General features: G+C 45.8%; 2 protein-coding genes and 1 non-coding gene across 3 annotated transcripts; 1 reads left to right on the forward strand and 2 right to left on the reverse strand.

The window, feature by feature from the left end:
* Positions 1-2365: 2365 nt before the first annotated feature.
* LOC125556219 (putative glutathione S-transferase GSTF1) lies at positions 2366-3453 on the reverse strand. Its single transcript, XM_048718997.2, is given in 3 exon segments — positions 2366-3059; positions 3139-3187; positions 3292-3453. Coding segments are annotated over 3 exon segments (663 nt in total). The 5' UTR covers positions 3445-3453; the 3' UTR covers positions 2366-2598.
* Positions 3454-5492: 2039 nt separating this feature from the next.
* LOC125509717 (uncharacterized) lies at positions 5493-15006 on the forward strand. Its single transcript, XM_048674740.2, has 12 exons — positions 5493-5686; positions 5809-5870; positions 6322-6390; positions 6520-6601; positions 7033-7103; positions 7628-7729; positions 7821-7910; positions 13987-14061; positions 14151-14183; positions 14267-14347; positions 14434-14493; positions 14585-15006. Exons 1-12 carry the CDS (start codon positions 5626-5628, stop codon positions 14759-14761), a joined length of 963 nt encoding a protein of 320 aa, XP_048530697.1. The 5' UTR covers positions 5493-5625; the 3' UTR covers positions 14762-15006.
* Positions 11126-13157, reverse strand: LOC125509718 (uncharacterized). Its single transcript, XR_015603146.1, has one exon. It is a non-coding gene; the product is annotated as an uncharacterized LOC125509718 (transcript).
* Positions 15007-16340: the final 1334 nt, after the last annotated feature.

Below are 16340 nucleotides of genomic sequence, written 5' to 3' on the forward strand. Positions count from 1 at the left end.
AATGAAAAAATTGTTGAAACATTTCCCTGATAATCTCTGTGTAAATAACATGTTAATTTATGCACCGCAAACCTGATAACATATGAACACACACACACGATGGTAACTTTGACTGGGGAAAAGGTTGTTGAATTTTACCACGGTAACTTCTATGTCCATAACATGGAAACTTAAGATCTGCAGATCTGATAACTCACATACAAACATAGTGGTAACTTTTTAACCTAAGGAAAAGAGTTGGTGAAACATACTCTTGTAATTTTTGTGTAAAAAGTGTGGTAATATACACACCACAGTGTTGGAAACTTACGTACAAGCACCATGGTAAACTTTAATCGGAGAAAAAAATGTTAAAAACATATCCCAGTAATTTCTACGTAAATAGCATGATAATATATGCGTTGCAAACCTAATAACTTAGATATAAACACCACAATATCTTTTACCTAGGAAAGCCAACTTACAAGCATGCCTTCACCTCCACGCCCCTCGTGACCACCTAGCTGGCATCACCACCGTCGGCGTGTGACAACAACCTTGGCAGGAGCAGGAAGAGACTTCAGTGCAAGGTTACATTGCCTAGTAGGCTTCCGAAATGTTCGATGAAGTGCGTGTGTGGTTCTTCATGGTGTGGATAGTAGTTGTGGTCGAAAATGACATGTAACTTTTGATCAAATAAGATTTTTAAAGCAGCGTAGGCTTGATAATTTGCATATAAACATCATGATACCTTTTGACTTAGGGTAAACAAATATTGGAAAATATACCTACGATAATTTTTGTGTAATAGCATGGTAATATACGCATTGCAGACTTGATAACTTACGTCCAAAACATCACGATAATTTTTGACCTGGGAAAAAATACCGCTGAAACAATACTCCGGTAATTTTGATGTAAAAAACATGGTTTTTAAGCAACCCAGACCTGATAACTTACAAACAAAATCATGTTGATTTTTTGACCTGAAACTTTTTTGTTCGAAACATGCCCGGTAATTTCTATGTAAATAACATGGTGATATAAACTCCAATAACCGATAACTTAGATACAAACATGTAACTTTTTGACCCAGAAAACTTTTTGTCAAAAAACACATCTTCGCTAGCTTATGTGTAAATAGTATGCTAATATACCTCCCACGTACTCGATAATTTACGAACAAAACACCGCGGTAACATTAACCAAGGATGAAAAAGCTGTTCGGCGAGAACTTTTGTGAAGATAGCATGCTAATATACGAACCGTTCACCTGATAACTTGCGTATAAACAACACGGTAAATTTGACGAAGGGGGGAACAGTTGTTGAAAAATATATCATGGTAATTTTTATGTAAATAGCATGGTCATATAAGAATTTAATACTGATAACTTAAGTACAAACACCGCCGTGACATATTTGACCATGGAGGAAAAAGTTGCTGAAAAATATAGCACGGTAAGTTCTATGTAAATAGCATGGTAATATAAGAATTCCATACCTGATAACTTAAGTACAAACACCGCGGTAACATTTTTTGACTAACGAGGAAAAAGTTGTTGAAAAGTATAGCACGGTAATTTTTATGTAAATTGCATGGTAATATAAGAATTTCATACCTGATAACTTAAGTACAAACACCGCGGTAACATTATTGACCAAGGAGGAAAAAGTTACTAAAAATATAGCACGTTAGCTTAAGTACAAACAGCACGGTAACATTTTTGAACAAGGAGAAAAAAGTTCCGGAAAAATATAGCACGGTAATCTCTATGTAAATAGCATGGTAATATACGAACCTGATACCTGATAAATTTAGTCCAAACACTGCGGTAACATTTGACCAAGAGGGAAAAAATTGTTGAAATACTGTGGTGATTTGCATCTGAAAAAAGGAGGGAAGGGGACGCCTGAGTTTGTGAACCATCTAAACCGGTGCAAAACGTCCATAAAAAAGTTCCAAATCCCAGACAAGTGAGTCTGTCTGTTTGAATTTTCAGTTTCATTCAATCTCATTTCAAGAAGGTACAAGTAGCGTGTAAGTTAAAAGAAACCAATAAGATGGTGTAGCCCAGTTGGTTGTTGTTGCTAAATTAGTTGTGGTAGGTTGTGGATTTGATCCCCCCTCCTAGCGCATTTTTTCGCTTTTTTCAAGCTGCAAATGTGCGTGCGCAGAATCGGGACAGGCCCGCCCCCAGCGGGGGGATTCAGGTGGCCTAGAAAATCAGGCGAAGGGAGAGGTTCATGCGGGGGGAACGTGATGGCCCAGAAAATCGGGAGAAGAAGGGATGGGTTTCGTGCGACACAAGGGGTGTGGTGGTTTTCGCAATTTGACCCACGGTTGCCAGTTATCACAGTCCATAATATAATTAACTCTTAAAGTTGACATGGACAACTGTACGTGCTGCTAGCATAGGAGTCTTCTAGTTGTACTCTTGCACACCATGAAGCTACGCGGGCACCCTTTTTGTGTGATGTTGACTTTTTTAGAATGTATATTTGTATAAGGATGTGTTGGATACATTGCTTTTATTGAATTTCTTGACAGAAAAGACTGCAAAACGCTTACAGGTACGTGCTCTGTCGGACCGGGGAAGACTTTCGAAACCTGTCATGACTAAACCTTGGTGGTCATATTGGCGCTGATCTTCTTGAACGAGGGCCGGGACATGAGGTCCTCCCACCAGGCCTTCACGCGAGGGTACGAGTCGAGAAGCGACCCATACGGCGTCGCGTCGACGATGTAGAAAGTGCTCGCGAAATGGTTGAGATCCGCGAAGCTGAAGAAGTCTCCGGCGAGGTACCTGTGCTCGGACAGGCGCGCCTCGTAGATTTCAAGAACCTTCTTCGTCTTCTCCACGGCCTCGTCGACAACCGCCTGGTTCGTGGGGAGGCCGCGCAGAGTGGGGTTGAGGAAGCACTCCAGCATGATGAGCCTCAGGGCCTGGTGGTACTGGTGCGCCTCCACCTCCGTCTACACGTCCACCATGGCGGCCTCCTCCGGGTCGCCCTCCCTCAGCAGGTCCGCCTGCTCCGTCTTGTACTTGCGGAGCACGTACTTCGCGATCGCACGGGCCTCTGCAAGCCATGCATGAGGACATTAGAGTGCAAGTTTGAGACCTGGAGCGAGAGTGAGCCATGGAAGTTTGATGCTCACCGAAGAGGACCAGATCCCCGTCTTGTAAGGCCGGGACGAGCCCAAACGGCTGCAGCAATTAAGAAGAGTCAGCACTCATCACCGGATGGACAGGTCTGGCTATGGCATGGAGGAACGGTGGAAGCAGGCATGCATTGAGTTGGACACACGTACGTTTCTGGCGAGGTGCTCCGGGCTCTTCTGCTCCTTGGCCTGGAAGAGATCCATGTGGACGAGCTCGTACTCGGCGCCGACCTCCTCCAGGCAGAGCAGCACCCGCGCCACGTTGATCGACTTGGCCGGCCCAAACACCTTCACCGGCGCCATTGCTGGTTATGCTGTTCATGTGTCGCAGCAGATCGTAGAATATATATAGATAGATGGAAATGGAGATGTAGTGGAGTATATGCCGTGCGCGAAGGAGATGGAAATGATGGCTGAATAATGCGCAACCACCGCCCACGCAGGACGACATGGACGCATGCACGGTGGTGTGTGCATTTCGATCAATCCGTGGTGGTGCCTAGCTGTGACAGGGTCGGTTTCTTTTTCCTTGTGGTAATGGTGAGGTGATGGGGTCGTCTTGGTAGGCGGTACACTACTCACCGGTGAGCAGTGTTGATGGGGGTGGCTGGTACGTCTTGCTAGCACGAGTGGTCGCTAGTCAGCACACTCCTGTTGGGACACTTGCAGGACCGCGAGGGCCACGATGGCTTGTCCTGAACCTTTTACATACCTACAAAAGGAAATGTTATCGGTAACAAAATGATGCATACATGGTTCATCAATCTCTCCTCTCTTAAAGACACCCCCTCAAAAAGTATGATACTCCCTCCGTTCCATAAGGACAATCCTACATCTACGAAGAGCCTACAAAGGCTAACATAATTTTCCTAACTACTTCCTCTGTTCCTAAATATTTGTTTTTTAGAGATTATAAATGAATTACCACATACGGATGTATATAGTCATATTTTAGAGTGTAGATTCATTCATTTTGCTCCGTATGTAGTCATTTGTTGAAAATTCTAGAAAGACAAATATTTAGAAACGAAGGTAAAAATTACTTGCCTCCCTCTGATTTTCAGGAGGGTGAGCCACTTCATCCTCCTATCTCTAATTCTATTTGTCCACGTTGCATATTACGTAAAACACGTAAGTAGTATTACATAGGTGTAGTATTATCCGTTTCATAATGTAGTGCATATAGATTTTTTAAAAAGTCAAACATCACGAACTTTGACCAAATTTGTAGAGAAAAGCATTCACATCTAGAATGTCAAACATATATCATTAGATTCTCATAAGATGTAGTTCCACATTTTATATATTTGGTTGTAGATATAAATAGTTTTCTCTATAAACTCGGTCAAAGTTACTTTTTTAAAAATACATACGCATTACATTATGAAATGAAGGGGGTATGATATAAAAGTAAAACGTTAGTCAAAGAACAGATGTCTCTAGTCATGATCACAAAAGGAACGTACTTTTACTACTCTACTCCATTTTAGTCAAGTCATCCTTGGTTAGGATCACCCTCGGCATAAGAACCAAACAAAAAACTTTAGTCTTGATGGCACTTCTGATTTTCAAAGCCATTTTTTTTTTACAAATGGAGTGATCTTATCCATCATCTCATCATGCATAGACTTGACAAAGACCAGACATTCTGATGCAAGTGCCATATGGACATATTCCTCTAGTGAGGTTTCAGTATGTAACAAGCTAGATTCAATTGGTGAATAACCAAGATTTATTTCTTCCACATGATGTGATCTTAAGAAGGCTTAGTAATCCACTTGGACAACATGATGGTTGTCGGGGGAGACTTGTAAGAGATCTCACAGTTAGGTGAAATCGAGAGCTCAGCCCCCAAAATCCATATTTACACATTAAAAAAAACTGAAATTATTCGACAACATCCATATGAGGTATGTCTACAACTCAAAAAAAAAAAACTAGCTCAAAACTTGATGTAGATTTAGAGATTCAAAAAAGGTAAATTTGAATGTGATTAGTAGGGGCTTTGGGTGAATAGTACCTTTACACTATTCACATCCGATTTTGTGTTTTTTTTATTTCTATTAATGTAAGTCGAATAAGGAGCTGAATTTTTTTGAGGTTGTACCTCAAACATTGATGTATGTCTATAAGAAATCTGAGAATGTTTGAACATGTTTTTTTTTTCATTTGCAACGCACCGGGTATATTTGACAGTGATACTCTCATGACTCGTCGTGAAGATTAGAAGTAGCGTGTGGTAACCTTCTTGCTGACTAGACCCAAGAGCGTCTGTGGTCGCCAAACCGACACGAGCCGAGCGGCCGAGCCCGGTCCAAGCGTTCAACCCCGACTGTCCAGCCCGCTCGTCCCGCACGCTTTCCCCTCCTCCAAGCTTTCCCCCACCGGCCTCCCCCGTCTCCTGCCCCCACCCATTTGCCGCTGACCCCCCTTCCAGAACCTTCCAGAAGCGAACGAGAGAGCCCGCAGGGGCGGCGCAGGGGCATGGCGATGGCGACGCACACGGGGGTCGCCGCCTCCAAGGTCCTCATCCTCGTCGGCGCAGGTCGCGATCAATCCCCTCCCCTCCCCTCCCCCCGCCCGCCCCCAAATCTGTCGATTCTCGATGTCGAAATCCGAACTGGCTGCCTCTTTTGACCCTGAAATGGTGATTTTGGGCCGCCGCAGGCCTGACGGGATCGATCGTGCTTCGGAATGGCCGCTTGTCGGATGTATTGGCGGAGCTCCAGGTCGGTGGATTTCCAGCTCATACCTTGTTAATTTTCTCGCTTTTATTGATCATCAGAGGTGGGGGAAAATCTCTGCATGTTTTTTTATGATGAGAAGACAATAGGATAATACGAGCGTTACCGCTGACCCGTCTGTTAAATCTGCATACATGCTCCTAAGAGCAGCACAGATTGTCACCCAATCTTACAATTAAATCCGCTTTGCCACACTCATGTATGTATGGAAAGTATAGGACATCGCTTTTGATGATCTCATCTTCATTTTCTGCGTAACAAGTGAAGGCACCAACGGGCACCCCAAATCATCCATAGTGTACCCCGCGGAAAAAATAATCATCCAGAGTGTTTGCCAAGCATGTGTCAGTGGTTTAGATTGTATGTTCTTCATCTTGTAGTAAGTTATGTCGACCTTCAAATCTTTGAGGAACATGTTGTGTTTCTCTGTTTTTAGGAGCTCATGAAGGGCGTAAATCAAGGAGAAGGCTCGAGCGCCTATGACATGGCTCTTATCCAAGCTCAGGTGCGCAGTTGTTTATACTTGCATCAACAGTTGCATAGATATGAGATATTACACTAATGTCTTTCATTTGCTGTAAAATAACGTCTCTGTTGTTGTTTGTGCATTCCATGTGCTGGTGTTTGATACCAGATTCGGCATTTAGCCCAAGAAGTCAGAGATTTAACTTTGTCAAAGCCCATTACCATATTGAGTGGCAAATCGGACTCGGGAGGTATGTACCTATCTGATGCCCCCCTTGCTATGTTTCAGCTTTTCTCTCTTAGCGACCTATGCCAAAAACCTAATCCACATGCTAAATAAGCCCTCATTATGAATTTGCTTGTATTATCCAAAAATGTTCAGATAGATAGTTACTCGCTTAAGCCTGACTCTCCTACAATATCTGCAGCTGAAAGGAGGCCTATTTTTTTGTTATGTGCATCTCCAATCTGACAATGAATGATTCGTGAGTTTGAATTGCTTCCAAACTTCTAATTTGGAACATGTAGTAGATAGGCTTATGAACAATAATGTTGGTACATTCATTTGTTTCGCCATGATATTTACCAACCTTTGAGAAAAGCTACTTACCTCATTCATTTTATTACACTTACTTGCTAGTTCTTGTATCATTTTATTTACCTGCATGTGAATTTTCTTCAGGCAGTTTATCGTCCTACATACTGCCAGCAGCTGCAGTTGGAGCATTAGGTTATTGCTATATGTGGTGTAAGGTAAGATAAGCATACACACAAAAAAATGTTTGAGTTATTCTCAAATTCTCTGTCTGCAGTTTTTTGACTAAGGATCATGAATTGTGTCCTGGTCTTCTTTCTCCAGAAATGTTCTTCTTACAACATTCATATAGAATCAGTTACTGAAGAAAGAGAAAATAGAACGCTTTTTTCTTCATTTTTTGTCATTTGCTTTTCTTCCTTGCTTCTCGCATATAACAGAAATCTCTTGGAAATCATACTTTTTGTGTGTGTGTGGATCCAACTGTAAGCAGATAAATGGAGCACCGCTAAGTTAATCTTATTCTGTAAAACATTCTGATAAGAGTTTCAAATTGACTGTTGCATTGTTTCCTATGGATTCACTATGGTTTATGTAAAATCCTTGGATCCTTCTTATGCTAATAACATCTACAAGTTGTTCTTTTAATACGGAACTTGCAATGTAGAGTACATATATAAATTGTGTGTAAACTTTTTTCTGTCATGTTTTTGCTTTCTTATATATTAATAACCTTATGCAGGGATGGTCCTTGTCAGATGTCATGTTTGTCACAAAACGCAATATGGCCAGTGCTGTCGACAGCATGTCGAAGCAATTGGAGCAAGTTTCATCAGCACTAGCAGTATGCTTTACACATTATTATTTCATATTCGGTGTTATCTTTCTTTTCATATCTACTGGATAATATGACTGTGACATTCAATTAATTTCAGGCAACCAAAAGACATTTAACAAAACGCCTTGAGAATTTGGATGGCAAAATGGACGAACAAGTGGAAGTCTCCAAACAAATCCGGAATGAGGTTTGTTGATTTGCAATGATGTTAGTCCTGAGCAGTGATATACTGATATGATGACAAATTGAATGATTCATGCCTGAGGCCTTATGAAATTTGTTTTTGCAGAACAGCAACAATTCTTCTTCTGTTTTCATTCTTGCATCACCTAATCAATACCTTTAGATACCATAATTTAATTAATTGAATTGTTCACTACAAGTAGGTGCTTCTGTCATACTGTTGTTCATCCGGAAAGGTGGGTCAGGATTTTTGTTTAGAACGGCCACCATCTAAGGGTGCAAGTGGCGAATCCATGTAAGCCCACTCAATAGGGGGGTAGTAGATGTTGGATAAGTGAGCAACTGACTTCACAGGAGGGCCAAAGGCCAGTACATATACATGTGTATGGTAAAGTGCAAGAGACCCCTTATACAATGGGGATAAACCGAAAAGGGGTATACACATCTAACACCCCCCCTCAAACTCATGGTGGATCGACAACACTGAGTTTGGAGAGAAGAAAACTATGTTGCGCTCGAGTCTGTGCCTTCGTGAAGAAGTCCGCCAACTGTAGCTCAGAGGGCACATAGTGAAGAGTGAGAGTCTGATCCTGCACAGCAGCACGCACAAAGTGGGCATCCACACCAATGTGCTTGGTGAGCTCATGCTTCATCGGGTCACGCGCAATACTGATAGCACCAGTACTGTCTGACAATAAGGGAGTCGAGGTAGTAGCAGACACACCAAAATCCTCAAGCAGCCACCGTAACCAGATCACCTCAGCCGTCAGCATGGCCATGGCTTGCAACTCAGCCTCTGTACTCGAGCGAGAAACTGCAGTCTGTTTCTTTGTCTTCCAGGCAATAAGAGAGCCACCAAGAAAGACACAATAAGCAGACAGCGACCGTCGATCAGAGGGATCACTAGCCCAGGTAGCATCAGAGTAGGCCTGGAGCTCAAGAGAGCTGGAGCGGGGAAAGAAAAGGCGCTGAGAGATCGTGCCACGAAGATATCGTAGAACACGGAGGAGATGACTATAGTGGACAGAGGTGGGGGCTGAAACGAACTGACTCAGAATGTGGACAGGATAGGAGATGTCAGGACGCGTAACAGCACGATAGACAGGACTGCCAACAAGGTGACGATAGCGAGTGGGATTAGGAAGAGGGTCACCATCAGATGCACGAAGCTGAACGTTGAGCTCCATGGAAGTCACAACTGTGTGCTCATCACCGAGAGCAGCGCGAGCAAGAAGATCCTGAATATATTTTTCTTGGGAGATGTAGAAGCCATCAGAGGTGGAGGAGATCTCAATCCCAAGAAAATAGCGAAGTGGACCAAGATCAATCATGAGAAACTGGTCGCGAAGGCGAGCCTTAACAAAGGCAATGTAATTAGAGTCGTCACCAGTGATGATCATGTCATCAACATAGAGAAGGAGAAGAGTCCGACCACGAGGAGACGTGTGAACAAACAACGCGGGATCATGATCACTGGGCAAGAAACCAACGGCAGTCACCACAGAGGCGAAGCGCTCAAACCAGGCGCGAGGGGCCTGTTTGAGACCATAGAGGGAGCGGCGAAGTCTACAGACCATACCATCAGGAGCATAGTACCCCGGTGGTGGCTGCATATAAACCTCCTCACGCAACTCACCATTGAGAAAAGCGTTCTGAACATCAAGTTGAGAGATAGACCACTGACGAACAGAAGCCACAGCAAGAAGAGTGCGGACCGTGGTCATGTGGGCCATAGGAGCGAATGTCTCATCATAATCGCGCCCCTGCTCCTGCTGAAAACCACGGGCCACAAGACGAGCTTTGTAGCGCTCAAGAGAACCATCGGAGCGAGTCTTAATCTTGTAGACCCACTTGCAGGTGATGGGACGGACACCGGAAGGAAGGGGAACCAGATCCCATGTGCCAGAGCGCTCAAGAGCAGCAAGCTCTTCGACCATCGCAAGCTGCCATTCAGGCTGAGTCATGGTAGTTCGATAGGAAGTGGGCTCAGCAATAACAGAGACCGTACCGATCAGGGGAGTAGCGATCAGGCGGGGGGCGAGGCCGAGCACGGAGGTTGTGAACCGGGGGAGGTGTGAGAGGAGGCGCACCAGAGGTGGAAGGCTTGTCAGAGGAGACAGCCTCAGGACGAGATCGACGAGTATAGTGGAGAGGAAATGGGGAGAGAGGGCGACGGACTGGAGATGATGGTGGAGAGGTGGAGGAGGAGGATGGAGAAGACGGGGTCGGTGGTGAATGAGAAGGAATGAGAGGTGCCAGAGGAAGAGGTGACACATGAGGCACATAGCAGGGTGTATCGGGAAGGAGAAGGAAAGAAAGGTCATCCACAGAGAAACTCGAGGAAGAAGAACGTGGGTAGTAAGAACGAGACTCGTCAAAAGTCACATCGCGCGAGATGTGCAAGCTACGACCCACAGGATCCCAACATCGATAGCCCTTGTGCTCATCACTGTAGCCAAGGAAAACACACTCAACCGACTGAGCAGTCAGTTTGGTGCGTTCTCGGGGGGCAAGAAGAACATAGCACACGCATCCAAACATACGAAGAGCTGAGTAGTCAGGAGAGCGACCAGTGAGACACTCCAGAGGAATACCACCCTGCAGAGTAGTCGATGGCTGAATGTTGATGAGATAGGTGGATGCGGAAACAACCTCAGCCCAAAAATGGGGTGGAAGGGAAGCAACAATCATCAGTGCACGAGCCGTCTCAAGCAAATGACGATGCCTTCGTTCGGCAACGCCATTCTGAGCATGAGCACCAGGACAAGAGAACTGGGCAAGAGTACCCTGTTTCGCGAGAAAACCACGCAACAGCTGAGAGATATACTCTCCAGCGGAGTCAGCACGAAAAGTACGAATGGGCGTGTCAAACTGGGTGTGAACCATGGCAGCAAAACGTTTGTATATAGGAAGAACCTCGCTACGAGATTTCATGAAGTAGAGCCAAGTGTAGCGAGAGAAATCATCAATAAACAAAGCATAGTAGCGATGACCACCTTTCGAATCAAAGGGAGCAGGACCCCAGACATCAGAATGAACTAAGTCAAAAGGACGCTGAGATACAGACTCACTAGTAGGATAAGGTAACTGAGTCTATTTGCCAAGTCTGCAACCATTACAATGTAAGGAGACATCTCCAGATACAGACCCTAAGAGGCCCTGACAAACTAAAGAAGATAAGCGAGAGCCACAGATGTGACCAAGACGATGATGCCACTGCTAGAAGGGCGCAAACAAAGAGGCAGCAAGAGCATGAGAGCTGGCAGAAGTGGTGGCAGCGGAAGGAACACGAAGCCAGTCAACCTCCCAAAGGCCCTCTGACTCACGGCGCCGGGGGCCAGCACCAACCAAAGCCTTGGTGCGATGATCCTGAATGGAGCAAGAGTCGGTATCAAGAATGACACGACAACCAGAATCAGTAAGTTGGGCAGCGGAAAAGAGATTCATGGTAAGGCGAGGAACATGTGAGACATTCGGAACAGAAAAAGATGGAGTGGAAAGAATACCATGACTAGCAACAGGAAGAGATGTGCCATCGGCAGTAAGAACATTAACATGCGAAACAAGAGGTCGGAGAGAGGACAACGCGGAAGAATCAGAAGACATATGGAAGGAAGCTCCAGAATCCAGAACCCACGAAGATGTACCTGACTGTGTAGATGCCTGTGGTGGTGAGGAAGGGGATGCAGTCACAGTAGCAGCAGTCGACGAGGAGCCTGAGGCAGCAAGAAGACGCTTGAGGCGAACAATGTCCTGGTCAGTGAGTGACGGAGTCGAGGAAGACACAGGAGTCCCGCTGGAGGAGGAGCGCCTCTGATCTCGCTTCTTCTGGCGACAATCAGACTCTGGGTGACCTGGCCGGGAGCAGTAACCACAGACGGTGTCACGGCGCGACGTGCCCCTCTCAGTATAAGCAGGCGACCCACCCCCCGGAAGGTGTGGGGAGGAGCGGTGGAGCGGTGAGCCGAGCTGATGACGCAGGAGCCTGAGCAGCGAACACAGACGGGACCACCAGCAAACCAGCAGAGCGAAGGCGGGTCTCTTCAGCACGAAGCTCAGCAAGCACCTCCGAGATAGGAACACAGCCACGAGCAAGCAAGTGAGCACGTCTCGGCTCAAACTCAGAGCGGAGACGAGATAAGAACTCATGGACCCGCTGAAACTCCAGATCAGACCGAGTAGTCTGACAGCAACGACAGGTGCCACAAACAACTGTCCGAAGAGAGTCAAGCTGACGCCAGATGGCAGATCACTGTGAATAGAACTCATCAACAGAGGAATCACCTTGTTGGAGGGCGTGCTCCTGACGCACCACAAACAGGTAGAGAGCATCACCAGAGGGTTGATAGCTCTGACAAAGATAAGACCACATCGCTGCAACTGTGCCAAGTCCCATGAACTCTGAAGCAAACTGAGGGAGGACACTTGCAGTAAGAACAGCAGCAGCACGAGCATCGTCATTGCACCGCTGAGTGTAAGCAGAGAGATCATCGCGGTACACCGAAAGAGCATTGGAATAAGCAGATACCTGCTGATCATAAGCATCAACTGCAGCATCATCAAGGGCCTTGGCGGCATCCCGGTCAGCCCGAGAAGCCTCAGCAGCAAGTACCGGCGGCACCGGTGGGATTGGGGCCACGGGCGCAACAGGGCATGGCGGGCAGGGGACCTCGCCAGAGAGAACACCCCACAGAAGAAGACCACGCATATGGATGCGCATGAACCCCACAAACTCAGCATAGTTGGTGCCATCGAAGATCACAGAGCACCTAGGAACTGCAACATAGCCCGAAAAAGACATGAGGGAACTCTGTTTTTCTCCTCTGTTTTTTTTTGTCAACTCTCCCCGATCTGGATCGGGGCGGAAAGCCTCACGCTAGCCCCGAGTGGGGAATCGGGAGGAAATGGGAGGCCAGGAGGAGGGCCGGCCCTGGGCTGCACCTGCGGCAGCAGATGGAGCAGCGGCAGCGGCAGCCAGATGCGGAGGAGGGCGGCCTGGGCGCATTGAAGGAGCAGCGGCGCGGCCGGGGCGCAGCCGGACGTGGAGGGCACGGCCTGGGCGCGGCGGGGGCGAGGCCAGGGCGCGGCCTGGGCGCAGCCGGGCGGGGAGGGCGCGGCCTAGTCGTGGGTGAGCTCGGCGGGCGCGGGCAGGGGCTGCCGGGCGTGGAGAAGGTGGCTGGCGACGAGGAAGGAGATGGCCGGCGACGGGGAAGCTAGGCACGGAGCTGCAGCGTGCGGGAAAGGAAGAGGAACCTGGCAACTGATACCATGTTGGATAAGTGAGCAACTGACTTCACAGGAGGGCCAAAGGCCAGTACATATACATGTATATGGTAAAGTGCAAGAGACCCCTTATACAATAGGGATAAATCGAAAAGGGATATACATATCTAACAGTACAAACTGAACTAATTCCCTAAAACAAAGCTGCAACTAATATGGCTGATTTTGACTACGGAGCAAGCACAAGTGGCGTGCCGCTTGCATCCCTGACGCCATCACATAACAACATACGAGTACTAGTCGTGGCCTGCTTGTGATTGTTTTTGTTGTTAATGTTCAATAATCCATGGTCATATACTGGCTGGCATGTCAAGATTGGCTCAAAACCAGAAACTGTGCAACACTTAAATAACTGGTTAAAGGGAATACACTAGTCTGGTGCACATGCTGGCTCTGCTTACAACCATTAACTGCAGCGTACTCGAGTACTTTTTCCATATACCATAAAATATTGATGTGTAGAATAATAATACGTATGAACACAAGCATAACCAGAGTGATCTTCCTAAATGGTCTATGAAGACTCTGATTGTGTTTATTATGGCTTTCTGATAAGCCGTTGCTAGTCTTTGATTTGCGTGCATGGAGCACATAGTTTTCCAGCCTTTTTCTTCATTTTTTCTGTAAGAGCACCAAAGATGTACTCTGCTGTCTGTTCTTTTCAATGTTGCAAAAGCTGTTAAGTTAATGTGTTTAGTATGTACATGCTGTATATACTTGTAATGCCATGCTATCCTATGAAAATTCAGTTTTCTTCTCAGTTCAAGCATTCATGTTGTTCTGTTCAATATGCGCAGGTCACTGATGTTAAAACTGACCTGTCCCAAATTGGCTTTGATGTTGAAGCAATTCAACAGATGGTAGCTGGACTGGTGAGTCTGAGCATCCTGGAACCCTTGCACATGAACTTTTGCTCGAAGTCTATTTGATTGTTCTGACTTCGTTTGTGTACGATTATCAGGAAGAGAAGATTGAGTTGCTTGACAATAAACAGGTGACCAACATACTCACGAGTCTCTGAGTCTTGGCATGCTGAAATTCTGTTTGTCCTACTAACCTCTTATATTTTAATGGCAGGATGCGGCTAATGCTGGTATATGGTATCTCTGCCGAATGGCAGGAGGTATAAAAGAGGGAATAAATGCCAAGTTTTTCCAAGTAAGCAGATAATTGATACCCGTACATGATCTTCGTATTGATTGAGCTATCTTCGTGATGATTCATACCTGTTCTTCTTTCCACAGGAAGCGGATGAAAAACTCAAGCTCTTAGACCTTGCTCAAACTGAAAAGAAGCCAGTGAAGGTAATGCCCTTTTCTTATATAGTTGCCCTCCTTCCAGGCGATTCTAGTTTATCGATGCAAAATCACAAACTTGATGGTGTGCATGCTACAGGGTCTCGAATTGTTTCTGGAGAGCACCAAGGAGGTAAAGGCACTCGACTCCAAGCCAAAGACCATCATGCAGAACGACGTCAAGAAACCGACGAAAACGTTCGACGTGCCCATAAAAAGCGCTGCGGTGCACAGGTCAAACAGGTTCTTAATTCGTAAAGAAGGCCTCGCGCTGTGATTGACGCGGGTCGCCTCGTGGTGTACATTGCGTTCTTGGTTGCTTTGTTTGATAGAAAAAATATAGAAGAAGAATAACCTGCATCCCATGTGGTGATTTTCCAGGATAGACAGGTTGATGCGTCTGAAGGCAATTTGTATTCGTTTCTTTGTATTTTTGCGTCATTTCATGTTTGGTCTGAAGTTGTTCGCTTGTAAACAAGTGACATAAAGGAATAAATAATTAAAACACGTTTCGCATTCTTACATCTTACATATATTCCCCGTTCTCTTGCTGCGACACGTGCATGCATGAAATGAGCGGACTTGCCTTTTCTCTCCGTATGTAGTCCATATTAAAATCTCTAAAAGGGCTTGTATTTAGGAATGGATGGAGTATATGGAATAATCAGATGAGCAGTGACTCGCAAAGTTGCACGAACCAGGGGCACTCCGCAGAAGAAGACGCGGCGCACTGAAGCTGGAAATCACCTTGAATTGTATACGACATTGGTTTCGTTTTGAATAATGAACCGAAGTTCTTAATTTTTAAGAATATATATGAATGCTAATAATAAAGGGTCCTGATAACGCTCACATGTGTGACATATTAGACATTCGTCCACATATTGTCTGTGGCGTGAGCAGGAACAGCCCACATGGGTTGTGTATGGGTGAACATTAGAATTGCCCATACATGTGGGCGCGGCTACTTCGTGCCACACGTCCAACAAATACTATTCATCCCCATCCTGTGCGTGTGATATGAAGCAAATTTGCCCACACGTCCCGGCGCAACTACGTTAGGTACCCATGGGATGACGATTTAGTTGCCATCCGGATGGCAGATGTAGTTATCCGGGGTGACAAATGTAGTTGTAAAAGCATAGCAACTCTCTATTTTGATTAACTATAGTTGGCATATCTAATTTATGATAGTTGCCGCGTGTAATCAAACCATAGTTGCCGTGTGTGATTAACTACTTGTCATATATGGTCAAACAATAATTGTCATGTGTGTTTATCTAGTTGCCACGTGTGGTCCAACCATAGTTGCCATGTATGGTTAATCACAATTGTCATGTGTGTTTTTCTGGTTGCTACGTATGCGCAACTGCAATTGCTATTTAGCAACGAATCATAGTTGCCGCATGTGTTTACCTAGTTGTCATATACGTGCAATTGCAGTTGCCATCCAACAACGTACGAGTGTCATATGAGCGAAAAACAGTTCGTCCACACGTGCGTGGACTAGGTGGTGACTGTGTGGGCAGAAACTAGTTCGCCCACACAACACAGCTAGCAAACCGTGTGCTGCGAGGCATGCGAGCGAACTCTCCAACGCCCACACGAACGATGATGCCCACGTGGCACTCAGATTCTAACAGATTCCTTTAGGATTCGTGCAAAACAGAATCAACGTGGATCAAGGAATGTGAACGATGTGCAAATATGGCACACGTGTGGGCGTTATCATTTGGGATAATAAGGCCATGTTCGATACTACTCCGCTCCACAACTCCGGGAGTGGAGTTGGTGGAGCTACAATTCAAAATGACGGAGCTGCACTTCCCCCGCTCATCAGATTCCAGGAGCGGGCG

This window comes from Triticum urartu, chromosome 5A (assembly GCF_056163025.1).
Source record: "Triticum urartu cultivar PI428250 chromosome 5A, HENAU_Tu73, whole genome shotgun sequence".
Lineage (NCBI taxonomy): Eukaryota > Viridiplantae > Streptophyta > Magnoliopsida > Poales > Poaceae > Triticum > Triticum urartu.